The sequence below is a fragment of the Dreissena polymorpha genome, chromosome 15 (genome assembly GCF_020536995.1).
Source record: "Dreissena polymorpha isolate Duluth1 chromosome 15, UMN_Dpol_1.0, whole genome shotgun sequence".
Lineage (NCBI taxonomy): Eukaryota > Metazoa > Mollusca > Bivalvia > Myida > Dreissenidae > Dreissena > Dreissena polymorpha.
Genome location: NC_068369.1, coordinates 60,049,185 through 60,075,930, shown reverse-complemented (window position 1 = coordinate 60,075,930; position 26,746 = coordinate 60,049,185). Strand labels below are relative to the sequence as shown.

General features: G+C 37.2%; 3 protein-coding genes across 6 annotated transcripts in view; all 3 read left to right on the top strand.

Annotated features, from left to right (window-relative positions):
• Positions 1-13,094, top strand: part of LOC127860369 (neutral and basic amino acid transport protein rBAT-like) — a 72,353-nt gene extending 59,259 nt beyond the window's left edge. Inside the window, exon 12 of the mRNA XM_052398398.1 lies at positions 12,458-13,094. The gene's annotated coding sequence lies outside the window, so the exon portion shown is untranslated. The remainder of the gene's footprint in view (positions 1-12,457) is intronic.
• Positions 1-26,746, top strand: part of LOC127860371 (uncharacterized) — an 83,872-nt gene that overhangs the window by 44,756 nt on the left and 12,370 nt on the right. The window lies entirely within an intron of this gene.
• Positions 636-12,425, top strand: LOC127860054 (alpha-glucosidase-like). Its single transcript, XM_052397804.1, has 11 exons — positions 636-758; positions 1,357-1,528; positions 2,562-2,866; positions 3,645-4,069; positions 7,459-7,584; positions 7,912-8,034; positions 8,699-8,811; positions 10,722-10,911; positions 11,115-11,387; positions 11,699-11,835; positions 12,221-12,425. Exons 2-11 carry the CDS (start codon positions 1,368-1,370, stop codon positions 12,423-12,425), a joined length of 2,058 nt encoding a protein of 685 aa, XP_052253764.1. The 5' UTR covers positions 636-758; positions 1,357-1,367.

Sequence of the window (26,746 nt, the reverse complement as noted above, 5' to 3'; positions counted from 1 at the left end):
AACTTTTGCAATACTGAAGATAGCAACTTGATATTTGACATGCATGTGTATCTCATGGAGCTGCACATTTTGAGTGACGAAAGGTCAAGGTCATCCTTCAAGGTCATAGGTCAAATATATAGCTTCAAAGCGACGCAAAAGGGGACATAGTGTCTCTTACAAACACATATCTTGTTTATTTTTAAGTATTTTTTTAAATGAGTTCTTGTAATCCAGTTCATGATAGTTTTTGAAGGACTTTTTTTATAAACAGGTTATTTACCGTTTTTCGCGAATTTCTTTCTTTGAAATTCGACGTGCTGTGCAATTAATCTGACAAACACTGTTCCGTGTCTAAAAACCCAATGGATAGAACATTAATGCAAAAAAGCAGAAGAACTTGCCTCTCGAGCGTGGCTTTTGTTGATGTATGTTATCGAAGTGCAAACCGCATTACCGGTGTGATAACGTTTACATAGTTGGTGCATATATTTTATCCAGAAGCTATAAATAGACGATGACATGACCACTTTCAATGTTTAAATCGTGAACAAAACTATACTAATAGCCACATATGTACTTTTACGTTTTATGTGACATTGTATGAACGTTTAAGTGATGCGACTCAATGCTCTTCACGCATGCGCAGTTTGAAAGTAAAACCTAGCCACACCGTCAACCTACCTTACTTAAGATAAATAGCGTTTATACAGACATAAATTTACATTCGCCTTACAAACACTGCAAGTTTTAATCGAGAAGGATCGATGTTTAAACAGGTAATTTAACATTAATTTCTGTTAAGAAAACATTTTACTTTTAACAGTTTATTCACTTTGTATATACATTTACTGTATATGACAATGTTTCAAATAATTATATGAATCTCTAAATGTTCACTGTATCTTATATTTGGTAAAGTACATTATTAAACAAGGTCACCTTTAGCATGAATGAGTACGGCATTTGTTAAATGTGTGATAAGTGCTTTCGGTTAAACAGAGAAGTGTAATATTATTGGTAATTAATGCTTTATATATGCGCGTACTATATTCATTTATACACCAAACGTGCTTTTTTTGTTTACAGTGGTAATAACAATCTTCAATAATTGTATAACAAATCGAATTTTAATTAATTCACTATGAACTCATTTAATCATAAAATCTGAGTGACATTAATACTTCCATATATTATATGGCCAGGGCATTCGTAATCAAATTGATAAAGCAAAATTGAATATTTCATGTTATAAAAATATAAAACCATGATATGTATTAGCTTAAGACAGCACGTCAAAATAATTGCACTCAACTGCACGATATGTGTTTTTGTTTTTCAAACAGTAAAGGTCTTGTGATCTATTGTTTCCAAGAGCAACCCTTGTCATGAGCAAATCGGGTGTTTACCTTGTGTCCAGCACACCAGTGGATGCAGACAGGGGAACCAAGCCAGGGTACAACAGCACATCAGTAGATGCACACAAGAGAAACCATCAAGTTTACGACAACTCGGTATTCACGAATAGCGAAGAAAAGGCCACCTATAGGTATGGATACAAGCTTAACCAGTTAATCAAAGCACTGGACGAATTTTTTGCGTTTGATGGATTATCGTTCAAAGACTAGTTGCAATAATCCAACTCCCAGCTATTGACCCTCCGGGTCAATATGAGCTGTACGTATGTACTCATAAAAGCTCAGAGCATTCAAGAAGAACTAGTTCAAAGACTAGAAACCACAAAACAACAACTAATTACTTGCATCTAAAGGATCCGTGTTGTAAAGCCATTATTCACCAAAACGAACATAATCCCGTTAGGAAGGTTGTAAGTTCTCATAAATTTAATTAATTTTTGCATTGAGATTGTTTTCGTTTGTAAGACATATTTAATAATGTTTAGGTCCGAAACAAATTGGTGCTAATGGAATATATACATGTAGTTTAATGTACGACCGTTGTTTACGAATCGATTTACTGCAAAGATCCAAAAATATATGTATAAAAACTAAACAATGAATAATAAAAAACATTTATTCTTCGATTTAATTCGGTATTTTATATTTTGATCGATTTTGATGTCCGCTATGGGGTAAGGCTTTCTTCGTCAATCTTTGATCGCTTAGTAACCACGGTATTAATCCAACGTTAACGCTATGAACATGCAGGTCAAAATTAAGCTACCCCAGATAAGGCACATTACACCTTCGTATTCTTGCAAGACATTACACAGAGAATCATTAGGACGTTATAGTCAAAATGACGCGGTAATATATATATATATATTATTTTTATTTCGAATAATATAAAATGATGAATTATATTATAAAACATTTTATGCGGTACTGACTGTATTTTGTGTTATTTGTCTTCCTATTACCGATACTTACTCTATGTTAACTCATCATCTCGACGGCACGAGTTATTCATTACATCAAACAAGACTTAACGGTGAATGTACTTTTCGTTGCGTTTTTTGTAAGGTATACATTTGATTTGATAGTACATCCGTTGAAAGGCAACATGTGCTATCAGCATGTATGCAGCGGAGATCAGTTTACTGTTTCCTTTCCACTCTAAAGTGAGGCCAATGGCATCGTTCTTGAGTTTGAGAAGGTCAGGCCGAGCAAACCGTACCGAGGAATGGGCAAGGAAGACCTGCTGTACTTCTCCTCACAGCCATTTTGGAGGCGACTGCGAATGATCTGTGTAGCGATCGTTCTGATTGGCTGGGTGGCTCTGATAATCACCGTAGCGGCCCTGGTGCTAGCGTATCCAAGGTGTCGCGAGGCGCCGTCTAGGTCATGGTGGCAAGCGGAAGCAGTATATCGAGTCTATGTGCCAAGCTTTAAAGACAGCAATGGTGATGGTATCGGAGACTTAAAAGGTACCTAAAGAAACATACAAACAGATGTATTTTTAGTCTTATTAAGTCACAGTTGAAATTAAAAAATAAGCACAAACAAGACTATTGTCAAGCAATATGGTCCCTACCGGTGAAACTAAACCATTTTCAGCAATATTTCTAGTCTATTTGTTGCCATAGCAACCCGAATTCTTGACGTAGGGACAAAATGAAATCTCCATATTGCCATCTATCCATGTTTCAAGTTTCATGAAAAATATTTAGAACTTTAAAAGTTATCACAGGATCCACCGTTTTCAGCAGTATTTCTATTCTATTTGTTGCCATAACAATCCGAATTCTTGACGTAGGAACAAAATGAAATGACGTTCATAATCTCCATGTTGCCATCTGTCCATGTTTAAAGTTTCATGGAAAAAATATGAAGAAATTTTAAAGTTATGGCAGGATCCAGAAAAGTGTGACAGACACTCTGAGCGCAAACCATAAGTCTCCTCCGGTTTTACCGGTAGTGGACAAAAACAATTGTCAAACACTAAAAAGGGACCAAGCCATAGGCTATTTAATACTAACCTGTTGATCGGGCAATTTAAAGGTTTTTCAAACGTGTTTTAGCCATCGTTGAAAGCGATAAAGAAACATACAGGTTTCATAGTATATCTGCTAAATGTTTATATAGTTTTATGACAATATGAATACAACCACCGTATTTTTATAATAACACAGTATATATTCATTACATTCCAATCGCGAAGTATACGACATGAATGCCAATGTTTCGCCTATGAATATATTACAGGTATCGAATCCAAGCTGGACTATATCAAGGACCAAGGCTTCGGTGTGATCTCGTTGAGCCCCATCTACGCGACAGCCGATACTGAGTCGAACCCAACCTTCGACGATTTTCGCGCCGGAAACGACCTAGCCGTCACGGACCACAAGGCGGTAGGCGGCGTCTACGGAACTCTGGGTGACATTGACTCTCTTGTGGCCGCCGTCCACGACAGGGGGATGTACCTGGTACTAGACTTCATCCCGGGAGTCACGGGCACGACGCATGCGTGGTTCAGTGAGTCGCGAAATAACGGCAGCGAGAGAAGGAACTTCTACGTATGGGCCGGCAAGGCAAGCGACGCTGACCCACCTAATAACTGGGTAGGTAACGTCTTACACTACGTATGGGCCGGCAAGGCAAGCGACGCTGACCCACCTAATAACTGGGTAGGTAACGTCTTACACTACGTATGGGCCGGCAAGGCAAGCGACGCTGACCCACCTAATAACTGGGTAGGTAACGTCTTACACTACGTATGGGCCGGCAAGGCAAGCGACGCTGACCCACCTAATAACTGGGTAGGTAACGTCTTACACTACGTATGGGCCGGCAAGGCAAGCGACGCTGACCCACCTAATAACTGGGTAGGTAACGTCTTACACTACGTATGGGCCGGCAAGGCAAGCGACGCTGACCCACCTAATAACTGGGTAGGTAACGTCTTACACTACGTATGGGCCGGCAAGGCAAGCGACGCTGACCCACCTAATAACTGGGTAGGTAACGTCTTACACTACGTATGGGCCGGCAAGGCAAGCGACGCTGACCCACCTAATAACTGGGTAGGTAACGTCTTACACTACGTATGGGCCGGCAAGGCAAGCGACGCTGACCCACCTAATAACTGGGTAGGTAACGTCTTACACTACGTATGGGCCGGCAAGGCAAGCGACGCTGACCCACCTAATAACTGGGTAGGTAACGTCTTACACTACGTATGGGCCGGCAAGGCAAGCGACGCTGACCCACCTAATAACTGGGTAGGTAACGTCTTACACTACGTATGGGTCGGCAAGGCAAGCGACGCTGACCCACCTAATAACTGGGTAGGTAACGTCTTACACTACGTATGGGCCGGCAAGGCAAGCGACGCTGACCCACCTAATAACTGGGTAGGTAACGTCTTACACTACGTATGGGCCGGCAAGGCAAGCGACGCTGACCCACCTAATAACTGGGTAGGTAACGTCTTACACTACGTATGGGCCGGCAAGGCAAGCGACGCTGACCCACCTAATAACTGGGTAGGTAACGTCTTACACTACGTATGGGCCGGCAAGGCAAGCGACGCTGACCCACCTAATAACTGGGTAGGTAACGTCTTACACTACGTATGGGCCGGCAAGGCAAGCGACGCTGACCCACCTAATAACTGGGTAGGTAACGTCTTACACTACGTATGGGCCGGCAAGGCAAGCGACGCTGACCCACCTAATAACTGGGTAGGTAACGTCTTACACTACGTATGGGCCGGCAAGGCAAGCGACGCTGACCCACCTAATAACTGGGTAGGTAACGTCTTACACTACGTATGGGCCGGCAAGGCAAGCGACGCTGACCCACCTAATAACTGGGTAGGTAACGTCTTACACTACGTATGGGCCGGCAAGGCAAGCGACGCTGACCCACCTAATAACTGGGTAGGTAACGTCTTACACTACGTATGGGCCGGCAAGGCAAGCGACGCTGACCCACCTAATAACTGGGTAGGTAACGTCTTACACTACGTATGGGCCGGCAAGGCAAGCGACGCTGACCCACCTAATAACTGGGTAGGTAACGTCTTACACTACGTATGGGCCGGCAAGGCAAGCGACGCTGACCCACCTAATAACTGGGTAGGTAACGTCTTACACGTGTAGCCACTTGAATGTTATATGAATGCTCGTGAGGGTATTGCTTTGGTATAATGGTTGGTGTTATAACCAAATTTAAATTTGATTTAACCTGTTGATGCTTTCAGTTAAATGAACACCACTGTGAGTAAGCAGCTTATTACGAAACAAGAAGTAGATATACATGTAACTATGATATATGTTAGGATGTGTGAATGAACAAAAGCATGCATCTGAAGAGTTATCATGATCCGCACTGTAATCATTTAAATGGAAATTGAAATTATATTCCTATTGAAATATAGACTAAAGGTCAATATGTATGCTAAATATAAAACACTAATTATAAGTTTAGATGTACACGTAATGTTTAGGCTAATTATTTGCAATAAATCGATTATTGAGAAAGTATGTGCACAATATTTAATGAAAAGTATCGATAGCTTTGTAGATGTAGTTCTGCTAGCTTGTATCTCGAAATTCAAGTGACCCTATTTCAAACAAAGTAAGTACTCCATGTATAGAAGAGTAATTTATGTTATCTTAAGTATCCTGTGGTATTCAGGACAGGTAACACAGGTATGTTGTATACATGTATACATCTAAACCTCTTAAGATGATTGAAGATGCGTGCGTTAAAGCTCGTCGTAGTTTCATTAGTTTCACATCCGTCGACTTTTACCTCATATGCAACTGAAGTTTGTATCACTTTTTTGAAATAATGCAGACGTTTGGTTATTCAATTGTACAATAATGTGGGATTATTATTTACTCTTTTGAACCTTTGTGTCTCGTGTGTTAGGCATATACGCCCTTTAAAGGGGCCTTTTCACAGATTTTGTCATTTTTTTAACCTATTCATTAAATGCTTTATATTGATAAATGTTAACATTGGATCGTAAAAGCTCCAGTAAAAAATCAAGAAAAAAATTAAAAAAAGGAAAAGAACATTGCCCGGAGCAGGTTTCGAACCAGTGACCCCTGGAGTCCTGCCAGAGTCCTGAAGTAAACACGCTTTAGCCTACTGAGCTATTCAGCCGAGTACACATACTTGACGTATTTTATACCTCATATAAGCAATCTTCGTAGTTTCACAAAATTTAACGACAAAAACAGAACTCTCCAAATTATTCAATCGTTTCGCGTTGCAACGCTTTATAATTTTTAGGTTTTAAAATCGTCAAAAGATGCATAAAATGGCTATATTAGAGCATGGTTAATGTTCAGTATTACTGTTTCCTCACAAATATCATAACTAAAACGAAAACTTACGAATCTGAAACAACTTTTTTTCAATTTTGTCAATTTACCAAAGCGTGAAAAGATCCCTTTAAGTCTGGTTTAGAGAATGTACATAAATCCCCACCTTCCCACATAAAGTATGTACAGTAACAATTGGAAATGATTTTGTTCAGGTTTTAATTCGGTTTGCAATTTCTAATAACCATGATATCACTTACAACGATAGAAAGCTGTAGTGGCATAGTAATGATGCTTACAGCCGTTGGCATAATTGAATTAAATTTACACTTAAACCTCCTTATTACGCGCTGTTTGAGACACAAACTTGCAGCATGCATACTTGTAGATACATAGGCAACAAGCAATATCTTAAGCAAGTTCGACATCACGCGAATATTATGCGCGCCTATGTTATCGGCATCATGGGTTAACATGGTTTGAACATTAGCAAGGACCACATCGTAACTGTTAATATTATACAAATGTGAGCCGCGCTCTGGGAAAACCGGGTTTAATGCATGTGCGTTAATTATCTTCTCAGATTGGCCTGTGCAGCCCACACAAGATAATCTAGGACGATACTTTCCACCTAGCGGAAAGTGTCGTACATGATTAGCATGGGCATACTTCACGGGTTATACCAGTGCGCGACTCATATTAGCACAAATGAATTAAATTCGGGCGCTGTTAAATTGCAGAAAAGCCATTTTGGTATACCAGCGTGGACGAAGGATTCTATCAGACAACAGTTTTACCTACACCAGTTCGCATCGGATACGCCTGATCTGAACTTACGCAGTGCCGCGGTGCGGGAAGAATTGGAGGCAAGTTGTGAAGATAATATTTAGCTTTTCAATTACAGAAAGTGGCTTCGGCCTTTCAAATATTTAATTAGTCAGATTTCTATTAGTAATGTTCAATTTTCCGCGAACTGACCATGTGCAGTTTTGATGACACTGGTTTGCAAATGTTTTTCCCACCCGTCAAACTAGTTGTGAAACAAGAATGGGCGGACTTACATAATTTGTTTATTATATGGCCACACGTTTATGAATGTTGTTCTCTGTAGTGTACTAATACGTGTCCTATATCAGTTTGGATTGAACAATGTAACGATCCTGTTAAACTTTATTTCTTTGGTCACTTACAAGGACATACTGACATTCTGGCTAGACAGAGATATAGACGGGTTCAACATTCGAGACCCTGGCTTCATTTTTGAAGACTTCGATCTTAGGAACAACACCGTCAAACCAGGCATCACATCACCGGGGGTACGTGCATAGTGGAATTATTTATTCTATAATTACTAGTGAATATACAATATATATAATCACTACTGAAATCACCTTAAAAAGCTACGTCTGTAGTTCCGCTTGCAATCATGTGTGCCTATGAAAAATACTTAGCGGTAAAATAAATGAAATAACACGGTAAGATTATCAATAGGTATATAATAACGGGCAAATTATTCAAAGATAATTATATTTCTTCTTCAATAACACCAGTTAACGATATTTCCAAACAACATTCGTAGCGTCTAGATCTTCCGGGAATTATTGATGAGTATCGTTGATGGCAGTGATAAAAAAGAGGATACAGAAAACCATGACCGTTTGATTCCGTGTTATTCAGATTGAATACATAATTATCCATAAGGCAAAGTACAAAATACAAAAACTCCGAATGAAGTACCAATTGCAAAGCCATAATGAATGCCAGGATTAAGGTCCCTGTGGCGCAGTGGATATGGTGTCCTCCTAGCGACCGGGCCATGGGTTTGATCCCCACTGTGGGAGTGTTCTTGATATATGCCCCCTAAGACATGCCAAGTGTACTGGTTCTGTCCCGATAACGGACCCGAGAGCGTTTCAATAAGCCTTAGTGTTTCGATTTGATCGAGCTAAGTTCATTGAGTTTAAACTTTACTTATTCCAGAATGCCTATACCGACTACCAGCCGATTCATACTAGCGGTCAACCGGAAGTGTACGGACTGCTGGAGGAATGGAGGATGATGCTGCGAGCCCACAATAAGACCGCAACCGAGAAGTAGGTGGACTGAGTTTCGAGCGTTGTGAAATGTTACATTGTAGCGATGTATACAATAACTATGACCGATACCATTGGCACCATAATTCACTAGAATCACGTCGTTATACGCCTGAAGGAGTTACCTGTTTGAACAAAGTTTACTTGAGGAGATATTAAAGGCTATTGTCGTTTTGTTTATAAAAAAGACACATCATAGAATATAACAGATCTGGCATACATGCATATGCAATCAAATCGTCGAATTCGTGTTTAATCGAACTTTCATCGCAAGGCACAAGTTCATCTGCATGTATCCTAATGACACAAACATGATGTGCGAACTCTTAATGATGAATAGGATGCCTATAAATATGTACAATTTATATACTTACTCTATTCATATGTTTATATAATGCCAGTATGAATGTTATAATTATCCCCACAATTTTTGAAAAGCGTGGGGATATTGTGGTTATTTCCGCTGTCTGTCCGTCCGTCCGTCCTGGCCACTATTATATCCTACACTATTAGCACGAGAACCTTGAAACTTACACACATGTTAGCTATGAGCATATGTGCGACGGTGCACTATTCGGAATTTTGATCTGACCCCTGGGTCAAAAGTTATGGGGGCTGGGGTGGGGTCAGAGATCTTCCTGCAACTGCGATTCGAAAAAAGCTCATAACTACTGTGTCCCTTCAGATATTGCTTTCATATTTGGTATTCATGTGCATCTGGACAAAACCTTTCCATGCGCATATTTTTTTTACCCCTGTGACCTTGACCTTGAACTCTTGCCAGTATTCAGATTTTGAAATCTGCGACCGCGATTCTAAAAAAGGCTGATAACTACTGTGTCCCTTCAGATATTGCTTTCATATTTGGTATGCATGTGTATCTGGACAACACCTTTCCATGCGCATAAAATGTTTGACCCCTGTGATCTTGACCTTTAACTTGATGTCAGCATTCAGGTTTCGAAATTTGCGACTGCGATTCGAAAAAGGCTCATACCTGCTGTGCCCCTTCAGATATTGCTTTCATATTTGGTACGCATGTGTATCTGAACAAGGCCTTTCCATGCGCATGAAATTTTTTACAACTGTGACCTTGACCTTGAACTTAGGGTCCGCGTTTAGATTTCGAAATCTATTATGTGGTTATCTACCCAATCAGAAGAAGTGCAAGTATTTTCATCGGACAAAGGATTTTTTCAACAATAAAGCTTGTGTATTGAAAACACATGTAGAGTTACACAGTAGTGGCGCAAATATGTATTTAGCAGTCAATTGTTTGTGTTAACTCATCTGTGAAATGGTTAAGCTCATCCATCTAATGTTTATACAAGGGATTATAAAATATTGGCGCAAAGGGACACCTGTATATGAGAGAAGAGACAGAATGCAGTCAAGCATAAAAAGCATGAGAAACTCATGGAATAGAGCCTCAAGAATCTATAAATGGGCTGAAACTTTCAATTTGTTCAATTACACGTTTAGACTCATTACTGAAAATCTGTCAAAATGTTCAAGTGGGAAAAATGTGAATAACAATTTAAAGCAAGATGGACTTTGAACAGGCACATCAAAGACAGACATGAAATTCAACATTTTCATTGTTGTGTACAAGATTGCGGCAGAAATTTTTTGAGACGCTCCTATTTAGTCAACCATTTAACCTCAAAACATAACTTTTCCAAAACAGAAGCAAGAAGATTGGCTATAAGAGAGCATGTTCAGCCATCTCATAAGTCATTCCAATGAAGATACCAAATTTATACTGAGCATCTCTTATGACAATATGGTCAATCTCAACTTGCACGGATCTATTACCAACCCTGGGGCGCCCCTGGGTCAAACATGCGGCGTGGGGATACGCGTCGGCCTCTGCCGCGCCATTTCGAGTTATTACTGTCTCTGTGTTACAGGGTACTGTTGACCAATGTTGATGGCGCATTGGACATCTCTCGTATCTACAGCTTCTGTGACCGCTCAGGAGTTCAGATGCCTCTCAATACTGGGTTTCTGACAACAACAAGCTGCAATGGCGCATGCGTCACGAAACTGGTCTCTGATTGGATGGGAAAGACTCCTAGCGGAAAATGGGCAACTTGGATGGTAAGTCTAAAAGCTTAGTATCACCATTTAAAGTTGATACATTAAGGGGTTCACACATATTTTGAAATTGTTTGGGTTTAATGTAGGTGTCAGTAAACGCAATATACACGTACAATAAATAATGGTTTGTAAATCATTTTTATTGAATCGCTGTTGAAGATAAGAGGCTATTTTTTATTATATTAACATTGTTTCCTAGTCAGGGGGGTGACAATTACGACAGGATATTCACTACGTTCAACGCAAGTTACGTGGAGGCTTTCATGACGTTATCCTTCCTGCTACCAGGGACGCCGGTACTTTATTACGGGGACGAAATAGGTGCGCAGAATATCGGAAGTGGCAGCGCAATGACCGCTGCCCGGAACGGCACCTCTCGGGGAATCATGACGTGGAACGCGAATTCAACTCAGGATGGATTCTGCGACAATTGTACAAACATTTGGACCTCTGTCATGTCGAGGGCTGAACAACAGGTTTGTCAGAAAACTTTGCAAATATACGAGCACTATGTAATAGGATAATTATATCCAACATGGTTGCGTTTGTGTCGGATTTCAATACGTTTTCAACACTTAAATATGTCCACAGCGGCGTATTGTTTGTTTTATATGAGATTCGCTACCGCGCTCCACAAATTAGTTTTTTTTCCTTGTTTACGGTATCAAACGAACACTGTAATTAAGGACAGTTATTTCTTCAGATTTTTATAAAAACAAAACAAGGAGAGATCAATATAGTGGAGTTGGCCTACAAACTTAAAAAGCGACATACAATTTGTTTCTAGCGTGGACCGACTTCGGACTATATTAAAGAGCTTGTCACACTGAGACGGAAAGTCTCGTTCAAGTCCGGAGAATACTCACGAGCGCTCGTGGACGATGACGTGTTCTCGTTCGTGCGAGAAGTCGACGGCGAACCGGGGTGAGTATTGATACACAGAAGCTAAATACATTTTTATCTGATCAATATTGTGGCGCAAAGGTTAAATTTGCTTGTTTTAAAGTTTTAAAGTATGTCGTTTCGTAGACTTACTGACTCGTGGAAACGAGTAGTGCATTTTATATTAATAGCCTATGTATTTAAAAAAAGTTTTAATACAAACAGACTGTTACATGAATTACTGTCCTGATGATGCCTTTAGAGTGTTCATATTTCAATAATGGACGCGTATCTTAATAAACATGTGTTATGGTTTAACGAACAAATTCATTTATGTTTTATCATCATAACCGGAGAAGACTTTACTGTCAACGCCTTGGCTTAATTAGTTAACAATTACATCAAACGTACAAATTATTTTTTCCAGATATCTTGTTGCTATTAATTTCGGACCAAACAAAGTGTCACGTGACTTCATTGGGTCACATGACACAATTTCGCCAGAGGGTGTTATTGCGATGACAAGGGGCACCGCCTACAGTGTTGATGACAAGGTGAACCCAGCCAAGCTTGAAATCGAAGCATATGGGGCCGTTGTCGTTTCCTGGGATTATGTTGCTAAGGAACTCTGACCGGAAATGGCATTGAGGATTTATATCAGGACCTGTATTCACCAGCCATTTTTAGACTTAGTCTTAAAACAAAGAATATATTTAAATCTGTACTGGTTAGCGAGTATTTGTCAGACAGCAGTGTTAACCGGACGTTTTTCTTATTGAACGTGTTTTGTAACGCTTAAACATAATTGGCTTCGCAATATATTTACAGATGCTTGTTTCCTTGAAGTTAACAGCAACAATTCGTTAAAAGAAAAGTGTTGTTTTTTTCATTTAACAATATAAATTAACAGTTTGAACTTTCTCCCTTGAACAAAGATATTCTTATTTGAACTGTTTGTATTGATATTGAACATGAATAATATCTCTATTTACACACAAAGAAGACGACAAATAACATCATCAATTTAATGTTTTACGTTATTTTTACCGCTCTTTATCCATTCACTTTAATTATATAAATGTCCGGAAAATAATCCTGTACAGTCGAAAATTACCTCATGTTAATGACCCCCATATACGGCCTTCGTACATATACACGCGCATCTAAACAATTGTTTACATTCGCTTACGATGAGCCCAGGATGTATCAGTAATTTTTTCATGCGATATTCCTTATTATTAAGAGAGTATTATCAAGAAACTCGCTGACCAGTAATGTGCTTAACCCATTTATGCCTAGCGTCTAGAAAAAAGGCCTTGGCAAACAGCGTATACCCAGATGAGACGCCGCATGATGCGGCGTCTCATCTGGGTCTGCGCTGTTTGCTTAAATGAATTTCTGTAAGAAATATTCTAAACATAGAAATAAATATACAAGACATCCCTAATTTTGGAAATAAATTGATCCAATTTTGAAGGATGGGAGAGTCCACTTGGCGTAAATGGGTAAAGCTACTTAAAAGTCAAGCCTTGTATGGCAGTTGACATCAATAATTATAAGATTAGTCGTACCATATCTTTGTAGACCTTTTGTCAATATTGCTTTAATATATATTTTTAAAATGCAAATTTTGCCGACCAATTTGATATATGTTTAACTGACGTATAATATTGAAATACAATGAGAGATAAATGTATACCTTTAAACAGAATTGACCTTTAAAAGAAAAAAGTGTTTTGTTTGTTCTTATTTTAATAGCGAATCAATAACATGCGCATTTTATTTAATACTGGATAAAAATTGAAAGAGCATAAAAACAACATTGCACCTCAGCGTATTTTAATAACGTATTATATACTGTATACTTTGGTTATTGGATTGTTTGAAATCCTCTTACGCAGTAAAATTTGAATAATCTTAAAGGGGTGTTGCGGCAGTTTTTTTAACCGAGGATATATTTATAGCAACACCGATGATGCTATTATCACAACTCAATATTTTTGTTATCAGTATCATCAGAAATGACCGAGTTGGTTCATAATACAATTAATAGTGGTTCGATCCCAGGCGGGGTTAACTTTTTTTCTTTCTTTAATTTCATACTTGTTTTATACTGGAGCTCTTTAGGCCTGTTGTTTACATTTATCAATTTGAAGCATTTAAACACAAACTTCAAAACATGCCGAAATCTGTGAACATGTAAGTTATTAATGATTAAGGTCGAGTTTCATACTGTATTGTATTATATTTGTGATTAAATATTGTTTTTTTCGGCGTAAGCTGTATTAAGCCAGCTTTTCACCCTGACTTGACCTTTGTAAGTGTCCAATAATATTCAAATAAAATTTCCCGCGGCTAGGTACGAATGAATACACTTCATTTATTCCATTGGCTGATTTGAGTATAACACCAGAACATTGGAAACATATCCGCGTCTTTGTAACACTGTTTTACTGCATGAAACAATTTTATCTCTAATGAAAAGGTTCAATAGATAGAACAGTTTTACAATCAATTTTCGACATAAATGCAGTTTGTGCGTTCACCTTTTATTTTCAGAGAATTACCAGCGCAAAAGCGTTTATACTAAAGGCTGTATTCTCATATTTAGTACTTACTTGCATTGCATTTCAACCCGCGAGGTTTCGGGTCAATTCGCGGCCGGTGTGTAAAAGTCAGAGTTTATATACAGTTCATCACCGGAGTTCGCAGAAGGGGTTGCGATCTTTTCATTGAAGGAAAAAATTGGAATCTATGCTTTTTGTCTAATGGAGTAAATAGTTCGTTTAGTCGCTTTGTCGATATATCAATATTTTAGGCACAGCTGTTGCCTTGGTCGTGTACAGTTGGCGTAAACAAGCCGTCGTTTCAGCAGCAGAATTGTTACTTAACTTTAATGCATTGCAAGGTATCAAGGTCAGTTTGCGGTCAGTTGCTGAAATCTATATATAAACGCCGTCTCGTAAACTTTGTGCACTTGAAGTCTGTTTTGATCAGAAAGATACTAAATAAAGATATTCGGCGATATTATTGTGGTATGTCAATCATCGATGTTTAATATGTTTTCAATATTTGCATGATAAGGACCAATTTTGATAAAATTAATTAGAAATATTTATCCATTTAGACCAGTTTATTAAGCATGAGCACAATAATTCACTGTACTATAATTATGCAATTAAATAAGATTCGAGTATTGCCGGCTGACCTATATGCACTCGTTTATTTTCATGTTTCTTGTGTTTTTCTATTCTGAAAATATAGATATCTGAGTAATAATATCACATAAAGCAAAATAAGCCACGAAATCTGGCGCAACACCCCGTAATTGATTTGCTTGTGATGTAGCTAAGAACTGCGCAGAAAAAAGGCATCCGCTACTTTTTATCTCGTAGAGATAACTTTTGATAGTTCATAAACATCGACCACAATCAACGCCGTATATCTTTTTTAAAGATATTTCTTGTTATTAATGTCTTTTGGTAAGCTGTTGTGATCCCAGATAAGATTGTAAACAATTTCTAATGTTTATGCATATTTCTGACTATCTATGTACCGGTACTTGGGTTTTGTCTTATTGCTGTTTTTGTAAATGAAATTTGACGTCTAGACGGTTAGGATAATTAAAACAAAACATATCTGTTAAAAGTGCGGTGACCCCCTTTTTATTTGTGTTTTATTATAAAACCGCAGATAACTGCTTAGTACATTGCATTTATTGTTTGATAATCACACACGTATTCTTGTGTTTTCTTGACAAATAATGTAACTTTTAAATAATATTTAAGCATTGCATCTAAAAAGAGCAACACGTTGTATTCTTATTTTTGCTATTTAGATTACCGACAATTCACCTATGTTCAGGCCATGCATTAAAAAGATGCGCAATGAAGTAAGACACTGCTTTATAAATAACTATGCTTTACTATTTCTACCACGTTTTCTTCGACGTAAGTCTTCTACGATCTAGTTCGAGTCCGTGTTTAAATAAAAATATGAAAGCTGCAAACTAGAAGCCATGCCATGCCGGTAAAATAATATTTTTGGTAAGAATACACATAGCAAGTTAGATAGTTTTACAAAAAATAATCTTATAAGACAATAATACACGGTAAAATTGAATTCGAATGTTACATTGTTCAATAAGTGCATTCGGAATAAATATCTCTATTGCTGAATGAACACCAACAATGATAGGGGCAAGATCCGAACGTGGTCAGCAAATGTCAATAATATTGCCGGGTGAATGTTCACTCAATTGTGTTTTTATGAACAGAAGAGAAACAATAAGCGGTACATTCCGTTTCATAACAAACCTAAATGCTACCTTTCTATGGGCAGTATCTTTTGTGATGTATTTGTTACAGTTCTTGGTTCTTTTAGGCTGGTCTGACAGCAGGTAAAATACAACTATCTGCAAATATATATTTAATTACTATATATGTATTGATATCAAGAATGCCGTTCATCGTACGTATACAACATCAACAAGGCATAGCATCAACGATTGGTGTTATATCTATATAGCTGACGACAATTTAAACAATATAAACATAGATAACAATGGCGACGATGGATGTTATGAATACTTGAATATAGGTCGCACAGGTAAATCAATCAAACATACAGGTTACATAAAATACAATATGAAACTGACTCAAAACATACAGAACCATAAAACAACATAAAACAATGTTACTTAAGCAATTTACCTGCAAGTATATATTTAAATCCTTTATATTTATGGATTTCAAGAATGCCGTTCATCGTACGTATACAACATCAACAAGGCATAGCATCAACGATTGATGTTATATGCATACGATTTGTCAGCGCTAGTGGAGAATTAGCATAACAAAGGAGAGTGGACAGGTGGACAGGTGAAGATATATGTTAGTTTACCTGATATGGTATAGTACCGGATCCGTGGTCTAGTGGTAACACACTGGCTTCACAAACCAGAGATCACTGGTTCGATCCCCCGCTGCACCTAACCTACTTACTCGTCTTTCGCATGAGACGTTGAACCGAGGTGCAGTGTACTAGGTGCTATACACCGGGCACTAAAAGACTCAGGGTCACTTCTGGAACGGGGTGTCTCTTGTATCTTGCACTATCCCCCCTAACCAACTAACACGTCTTTCTGGGGGCGATGGCCATATGGGAGACAATCCCGGTGCACTCGATAAAAAATAATGAAGAAGAATGATATTGTATATGTCTACCTACGCCTACGTACATCTACCAATACGATTAACGTGCTGGACGGACCTGAGTGATCAACTGTATTTATTAGGTGATGTAAAGTAAAACAAAATCATGTCAAACATTTATTCATTTTATTTATAAATGATTCAATTATCGACCTGTAACATATTTTATATGAAAATGATCATGTTTATTTGTATAAGATAAGATAAAATAATCTTTTATTATAGTGACATGTGTTTACGTACAAGGTGTTGACATACATATATACAATGCATAAAAGAACACCCGGCCTCATAGGCCTATAAGTCATCTTAACGGCAGTGTAACATATAATGTGATCATTAATATACAAATGGGCAATAAAATATTTGAGCAACATGCTGAGTTCAATGAATAAATTAGAAATAATAAATTCAGGTTTATCAAAGTTAGATCAATATAAGAATAATTTTAGTAGTACTAAAATTATCCAATTAAGAAGGCATATTTCTGAAAAATATGTAATACGTAGATGGTACTTAAAAGTTCATTTACAATATTATATTATTTTAAAGTTTAAAATGACACAACTGCATACAACAGATATTTTTACAAATATAACATACTGCTTCTGAAATAAAACGCTTCGCCCACATACCTTCCGGTCTCGACCCTAAGGGCCAGAATTCCGGTTCTGAATTGTGCAAATAAAGCGCGTTCATTTCTTTTTAAGTTCAGTGTAAGGTATTCTTCACAAACAAATTCAGTTTTAAAGGTTCTATATGTTCTTAACATTGAAACATGTTCATAGTCTCTAGACCAAATTATTGAGTAAAACTGAGTCATGTTTTCTTTAGCTAAATCCATTGGAATGGGACGTTTACGGTTATAATAATCCGTAAGGTTAAGACTAGCCACTACCGTTTTAAAATCACTGCACCAGTTATTGTTATTTGATGAACTGTAGTCCCTATCAAATGCTCGTTTGGTTAATCTATTTTCGTCAAGTTTTACAAGTCTGTTCCAAAACCTGATCATTGCAAGCCATCTACGGTAAGTGCTCGGTAACCATCCAATTTCACCCAATAGCGCTAATATAGGCGTAAATCTATGTACACCTAAAAAGTACCGTATTGCCCGGTGGTGAACATTTTCTGCTGATTGAAAGTGTTTAAATCCCCAAATGGATGCACAGTAATCCGATATAGGTATCACACAATAATTGTATAGCTTTTCATAGGTTTTAAATCCAGCTTGCTTCATATTATGAATTTATTTATAACAGACCCGAGAGCTCTCCCGGCACTTTTTGCAAGCATTTCATAATGAAAACTATAATCACGCTTTTCGTGCATTACTACGCCCAGATACTTATATTTGTCTACAATTTCAAGCACATTTAATCCAATTTTAAATTCGGTATATGTTCGTTGTGTGCGCCTCTTTCTAAAATGAACGACTTTGGATTTTTCTGTATTGATGAGTACCCTCCATCGTTTACACCAGTCATGCATTTGGTTAAGCATAATCTGAAGATCGACCTCCGAGTTGGCGATAAGGACTATATCATCGGCGTATAGAAGTTTCATTGATCATGACCCCGAGGTCAAGGTTGTTGATTTTCGCTACTAGGTCATTGACGAAGACAAGAATAGCGTCGGCGATAACTTGTCTCCCTGTTTCACGCCCTTGTCACACTGGAACCACTCTGTTAAACGACCATTAACCCGCACGCACGATACTGTTTGGCTATATATACTTTTTATAGAGTTATAAAGTTTTCCGTCAACTCCGTTTAGCAAATGTTTATACATTAGCATTTCTCGGTCGATAAAATCAAAACATTTGCGCAGGTCTATAAATGCAGCGAATACAGAGTTATTGTCCCTTACAATACTGTCTAATGTGAACACGTGATCCTCGCATGGGCAGCCGCTTCTGAATCCGTTTTGCTCTTCGGCAAGAATATTGTTATCGTCTAGATAATGTGTGAGCCTCTTATTAATAAGTGAACTGTATAGTTTACTGACACAGGACAATAAGCTTACACCTCTATAGTTCATTGGTAGACGAGCATCAGTGGTCAAGTCTTTTAAGATTGGACATATAATAGATTTCCGCCACACAGTAGGTATAATGCTGGTATCCATGATCAATTGGAAGAGTTGCTGTAGCACAACAATAATTTCAGGGAATTTCAGAACATCGTAGGGTATCTGATCGACTCCACAAGCTGACCTTGACTTTGCCGCCATAACGATGTTTGTAATTTCATCTATTGTTATGTTACAGTTTAACTGTTCATTTTGTGAATATAACGGATCTAACAGATTTAGTTCCAGTAACTGTTTATGCACTTATGTTTCGATCGAAAAATTCTTCGTCGAATTCACTATTATCGGTGGTTCGGTATAAGTTCGCAAAATCCGACCTCCAGCGCTCGAACACCGAACCTTCATTCCGACATACACGCCCGTTACTGTCTATTATTTCAATGGGAATATCTTTATTTTTCCTTGGCCCAAGTTTATTTATTTTTTTTCCAAAAGTCTCTTGGATTGTTTGTGGACATGTCTTCAATGTCGAGGGCAATTGCTTCGCGGTACTGCCGTTCCGCTGTTCTCAGTTCCTTGTCAAACAGATTTCTCGCGTTTATATACTCCCTTCTCTTCGTAATTTTAATCGAACGAGCCCCATTGCACTTGGTATAAAGTTTTTCTTTGGCTTTTTGTGTTTATATCTTTTCCTGACGTGTTTGAATCACAGAATTTCGGAACAGAGTTGTTCATTTGTGTACTGATACATGAGCATAGCTTCTCGTAAATAAAATCCACCTAGCTGATCTTGCGTTTCTCTGCACCTTTCAATACTTGAGATGATATCTAACAACGCCAGACGTGATAAAACACTTATCATGAAGTCCACGGGAATCCGTTGCAGATTATAGCGGAGACCGTTAATCCGTTCATGTTTGTCGTAAGTTTGGCCTGCATATTCACCACTCAGTATGTTAAATTCCGTGATAAGTATGTTATGGTCTGGCAACCTTGATCTCTACTTTTTCTTAAAAGTACAAAGTCAGCCGTGGGAAAATCTATTTTAAAACGGATTGACCTACTGGCAATCCTTAATAAGAAATTTCGGCCAATCAGCGCCATCGTTATATAAGCGCATCAACCAATTAAAACGCCGCTTTTTAACCGCGTTAGGCCTATTCACTGTATAGCACTGCGTCTTTTTAACGCTTCATATAAAGGTTATATATTTTTAAACCAATAGATTTTTATTAAGGCACCGCACCAACACTGCAAAGTTTTATATTTATACCAATGGTACAGCCCAGTAAAATCGGGCTGTCCATTTTATGGCCGTTTTCGGCTTTTTATGCAGAGTTCTATGTTAAGCAGTGTGCTCGGGCAATGGTTTTTAACCGAAGTCCCGAGGGTAAATAACCCCAATAGTCAGAACCTTGATCTTTCGCCCAGTAATCCGTGAAGTCCGTGCGCGTCAACAATAGACTGTACCGTGACTACTTCAAAGGTCTTAAATAGGTGAAAATTTTTCTAGCGGAATGCGCAAATAATCCACTGTAGCTCGTCCCTTGCGAGAAACTGATGTGTAATTGTCCTTGCTTGTATCAAATCTTCCATTGAGGACACAGAACCGTGTATCATTTAAAAATTCAATAAATGCATGTCCATGTTGATTTATTATGGAAGCATATTTGTGCCACTACTTACCAGATGTAATAACGTGAAAATAATGGCGGATTTCGCGAAAAAAAAAACGTTTTTCTCGATAACAGATAAATGTTCACGAAAAGAAAATTAATTATGTTAACACGAATTTTTCCCTGTTAGTGCTCTAAACTGCCACCACATAAAGATAAATTAAAGTTTTTACGAAAAAAAATCACTTATCTCGAAAACAGATAACTTTTCATGAAACCTTACTTTTCGTGAAAACTTTTCACGAAACCTTAAAAAATTCGCGAAAATTGCAAGATCTAAAAATAGATGCACTTCAGAGCCTTTAACGTGAATACCTAACGTGGTGTTCTACGCGTGGTCTGTTAGTATGTTTTAATTAACTTATACAAAATAAATCTATTAATTGTATAATATAGTGATATTAATTGTTATTAAAAATGTTTGAAATGTGTTTGTTCTACACTTCTTTTATAAATATAATTTGGGAAGGCACGTATTCATAAAAATCAATGTTTTCATTGGTAAACTTATATTTTTTGTTACAGCTGTCCCATAGCTTTTTTTTTTTAATTTTTGCTGTGTCTGAGGCACTTTATAAAACCTTGTAAGACCTAAATTATTTAACATGAAGTGTTAAAAGTGTTAGTATGGTCTTTTGTGAGTGTTTTTGTTTTTTTCTTTTCAGAGTATTACCTACCCTAGAATTCCAACATGCCAGATTTTCAGAGATAGATATTGCGATACCTTTTTAGACTGTGAGCACATGCTGTGCTACGTTTGAAGCTGCAAAGAAAGGGGTTCGATATGCTCCATTTGCAAGTGTCAGTTCAACATGTCAAAAAACGGTTTTACTTAATAAAACTATATTTCTTGGACTGATTTATGTCGAGGGAGTAGTTGGGTACGATTGATTAACCAATGAAAACCCAGATGTTTTTTTTATACAGCAGTAACCAAGCTCATACTATGTACTATGTAGTTTTAATCAATATTTAATGAAAAGTATTAAGAAATACCCAATGAGGGTGACACCCATGATATTATGATGTTTTTTCATTATTTTGGAAATTAGGTTTTACACACTTGAGCACAAAGTATTTTTTCTTTTGATTTTCTTGCTGTCCTGTTGGTAAATAGTTTTACATAGACTTATTTAGCGCCATCTTGGCCTTGTATACTAGTATTTGACTTGAGGGTTTTAAACATGAGATGTCAGCATATATGTTCATGTATACTTGTGTACTGTTGGATTGTGTTTTATAATTGCTATGTTTTTACAATTCTTATAGAGCACTTATTAAACCAGGGTATCTTAAGTGTGGGTATTAATTTTTTCAAATTTGGATATTGATTTCAAATTTCTAAATGTCAGATTGACATTACATTGGTAAATATTTGGATATTTTTATATATAACATAGTTTGTTGAAATTTTTCCAGATTTCATTTTTTTACACAATGAAAGTGTATATTTTAGCAATAGTGTCAAATGAACAAATTTATGACAATGGAAGTCATTTTTGATAAGGCTGAAAATAATGAATATTGTAAAATTAACTATAAAATACATTTTTAATTCATCCAAACATTGCTTGATAGCTGATAGAAATATTCCTGCTAATGAAAAGGAAACTGTGTCCCTTTATGTAAAACGGTATTTTTTTTAGAATTTTATTCTTGAGAACAAAGTTAAAACTTAAGTTTTCTGATAAAAAATGTATTCTTTTAGTAACATTTAATACAATGTTAATGTATACTTTTAGTAACATTTTAATAAAAAAAAAGCAAATACCAATGACAAAATGTTATACATTGTCATCTTTGAGATTATTAAATAAAGCTTACTCAGTTTAAAAGGCCTGTCTGTGAAGAGTTTGAAATAGTTCTGTATTACATAAATTTTCAAGTTTTTTTCGCTTTTTATATCCTTCAGTTTAAGTTGTTATCCCCCCTGATAGGTCGGAGGGGGATATGGGAATCGCGATCCTCCGTCCCTCTGTGTGTCCGTCCCTTTTTTGTCCGGATCATAACTCTGCCATTTATCACTAATCAAATTTTCTCTCATCCTGCAACGAAGGCTCCCTACTATTAGACGATGTGTCTCGCCGTAAATTAAGATTGCTACCCCCAAGATCAATGTCACACTTATAGGTCAAATGTCAATATATGACAATATGATAGTGTTTCGCGTCCAGAGCATAATTTCGTCATTTATCAAGCAAATTTCTTTTAACTTGGCAAAAGTGATCCCCATCATAAGACGATATGTCGCGCTTTACAAACCAGGGTCCCTACCTCCAAGGTCAAGGTCACTCTTATAGGTCAAATATCTATTTATGACAATATGATACAGTTTTTGGTGTCCGAAGCATAACTTTGTCATTTATCAAGCAAATTTTAATTAACTTGGCTCAAATGTTCCCCATTATTTGATGATGAGTGGCACATAACAACCATGTCCCATTCTTCAAAGTCAAGGTCACACTAATAGGTCAAATATCGATATATGACTATATGATATAATGGTTTGTGTCCGAAACATAACATCTTCATTTATCAAGCAAATTTCATCTAACTTGGCACAAATGTTCCCCATCATTTGCCTATTTGTCGCGCTTAACACCCAGGTTCCTACCCCCAATTTCAAGGTCACATTTATAGGTCAACTGTCCATATATGACAATATGATAGTGTTTCGCGTCCAGAGCATAATTTCGTCAATTATCAAGCAAATTTCTTTTAACTTGGCAAAAGTGATCCCATCATAAGACGATATGTCGCGCTTTACAAACCAGGGTCCCTACCTCCAAGGTCAAGGTCACTCTTATAGGTCAAATATCTATTTATGACAATATGATACAGTTTTTGGTGTCCGAAGCATAACTTTGTCATTTATCAAGCAAATTTTAATTAACTTGGCTCAAATGTTCCCCATTATTTGATGATGAGTGGCACATAACAACCATGTCCCATTCTTCAAAGTCAAGGTCACACTAATAGGTCAAATGTCTATATATGACTATATGATATAATGTTTTGTGTCCGAAACATAACATCTTCATTTATCAAGCAAATTTCATCTAACTTGGCACAAATGTTCCCCATCATCTGCCTATTTGTCGCGCTTAACACCCAGGTTCCTACCCCCAATTTCAAGGTCACACTTATAGGTCAACTGTTCATATATGACAATATGATATAGTGTTTCGTATCCGGGGCATAACTTCGTCATTTATCAAGCGAATTTCATTTAGCTTGGCACAAATGTCCCCCATAATTAAACGATGTGTCACGTTCAACACCCAGGTCATAACCTCCAAGACCAAGGTCACACTTATAGGTCAAATGTCTATATATGACAATATGATACAATTTTTTGTGTCCAAAGCATAACTTCGTCATTTATTAAACGAATTTTAATTAACGTGGCACATATTTTACCCATCATTTGACGATGAGTAACGCTTAACACCTAGGTCCGTACCTCCAAGGTCAAAGTCACACTTATAGGTCAAATGTCTATATATGACAATATGATACAAGCTTTTGTGTCCTGAGCCTAACTTCGTCATTTATCAAGCAAATTTCATTTAACTTGGCACAAATGTTTCCCATCATTAGATTATATGTTGCTTTTAACACCCAGGTCCCTACCTCCAAGATCAAGGTCACTCTTATAGGTCAAATGTCCATATATGATTATATGGTACAATGTTTCGTGTCTGGAGCATAACTTCGTCATTTATTAAGCGCATTTCATTTAACTTGGTTCTAATTTTTTCCCCCATCATTAGACTATGTGTCGCTCTTAACACCCAGGTCCCTACCTCCAAGGTCAAGGTCACTCTTATAGGTCAAATGTCCATATATGATTATATGGTACAATGTTTCGTGTCCGGAGCATAACTTTGTAATTTATTAAGCGCATTTCATTTAACTCGGTACTATTGTTCCCCATCATTAGACAATGTGTCGCGTTAAACACCCAGGTACCTACCTATAATGTCAAGGTCACACTTATAGGTCAAATCTCCATATATGATATAGTTTCATGTTTCATTCGTGTCTGGAGAATAACTTCGTCTTCTTTCAAGTGAATTTTATTTAACTCGGCACAAAGGTTCATCATGATTGTCCAGTGTGTCATGCTTAACAGCCAGGTCCCTACCCACAAGGTCAAGGTCACACTAAGACTTATAGGTTAAATCTCTATTAATGGTACAATGCTTCATGTCCTGCCTGCGTCCGTAGCACAATTTCGTCCGCGAAGTTCTTGTTTTTTTGTGTTTTTTTCTTCTTATTTTCTTACCTTTTTGATAACATTGATTTCACATTGATTGCTATGCTGTGATATGACAAAAAGTCTGTCTTATTTTATATAAATTTTTTCTAAAATAAACAGTGTCATTATTAATTTTATTTGCCCTTGCTTGACTTAATCATGTTTATGTGTTTTAGCTCTACTTTTCGACGCATGTTGAGTTATTGTTGTCAGGCCATTATAGTTGAGGACATCAGTCTTGTTTAAGTGTGTGACTGGTGTCCATTTTTCAACAACTATCAAAGGTTTTCACCTCTAACTTTGAACACTTGCAGCCAGTTGTGTAAAAGTTATCATTGGTTATCTTTTTCAATATCTCTGGTGTTTGGATAATTTAATTTGGATTACAGTTGTATAAAAAGATTCACGAGACCATTACATGCTTTGGATATTGTTTTGTTGTTGTTAAAGTTAACCAAGGTCTTAACCAATTTGGACAAATTTAAGCAGTGCGCAAAGATAACCGGCGCATAAGATATCCAAGTTTTATACAATGGGCTGTTGTTAACTATCAAAAGGAGAACACCAACTTGCAAGACAGATAATCCAAGAAATATTTTGGTAGAATAATACCCCATTTTCAACGTATATTTGTTCACTTAGATTTTCATTTTATAATAATAATCTAGCACTGCCCTGAGAAAAGTCGAGTGTGTGGATGTCGAATGGTTCTTGTTTAAATATCAGCTTGATTACCATCAAACAAATTCAACTAATACAGCCACCTCTGACTTACCTTTGCACTTTCGCATACTCTGTGTAGTTGTACCTTAACAAATAGTTAGTTGTACATAACTATTGATGTATTTATCCATGTTTACTGGTGTGTTTGAGGTATGTTACTCAAAGGTCAAGGTCACATGTAGACTACTGCATAATAAAAATTAGTTTGGATATGAAACACTCTTATTGTATGGCATAAAACTGCTATTCTCACCCACATTGGCGGAACAATGCAAGACGAGAAGTGTCTTATGACAACCCCTGCATTCAAGGGAACACGAGAAAATGACACCTGACAGCCCTCTGACACGACTGCAAGAAACAATGATATCAAATTTGACGGTCGTAATGAATCAGTTTCTCTCGTTTATCTTTAGTCTTTACAGAACCGTCTCAAGGCTCACCTTGTGTTGCATTGTTCATACCGTATGCCCAAAAAAAATATAACTATTTGACAGTATAAGGGCGATTACCACACATGGGCAGAACAGAAGCATTCCATCGTTCATATGACATTTGAAATTGTTACGCAAACAGTGCAGTGATCCAGAAATTATATTTCCAGACACTCTACCCTTCGTGTAACAGTACTTCCCCCGTGACGGTATTGATTCCATATACACCGTAACCTGGTTTGTGTTTTATTTTTATTTCAGGGTGTTCATAACAAATAAAGCTAGCATTTTGGCCACATATTAAAATGATATTTTAAAGCGAAACTGACAAAACATGTATTGTTTTATTGACACACAATCATACATGGCAATGACAACGCATACAAAGCCAACAGCTTGTTTAAAACTAGTACTTGCTCTGCTTTCAGACACAACTATATATATTAATTGACATTTCGTCAACCAATGCACAAGTTAGCCAGCTTGTAAGGAAGTATCATTAAGTTCATTTTTGTTTCATTTCCGTGTTAAACGAGGCGTTCAATGTACATGATTATTGCAGCAAAAAGCTCTGTTCCTTCTTCTCTGTTTCTAGGTGGGTATTGAAGATTCAAA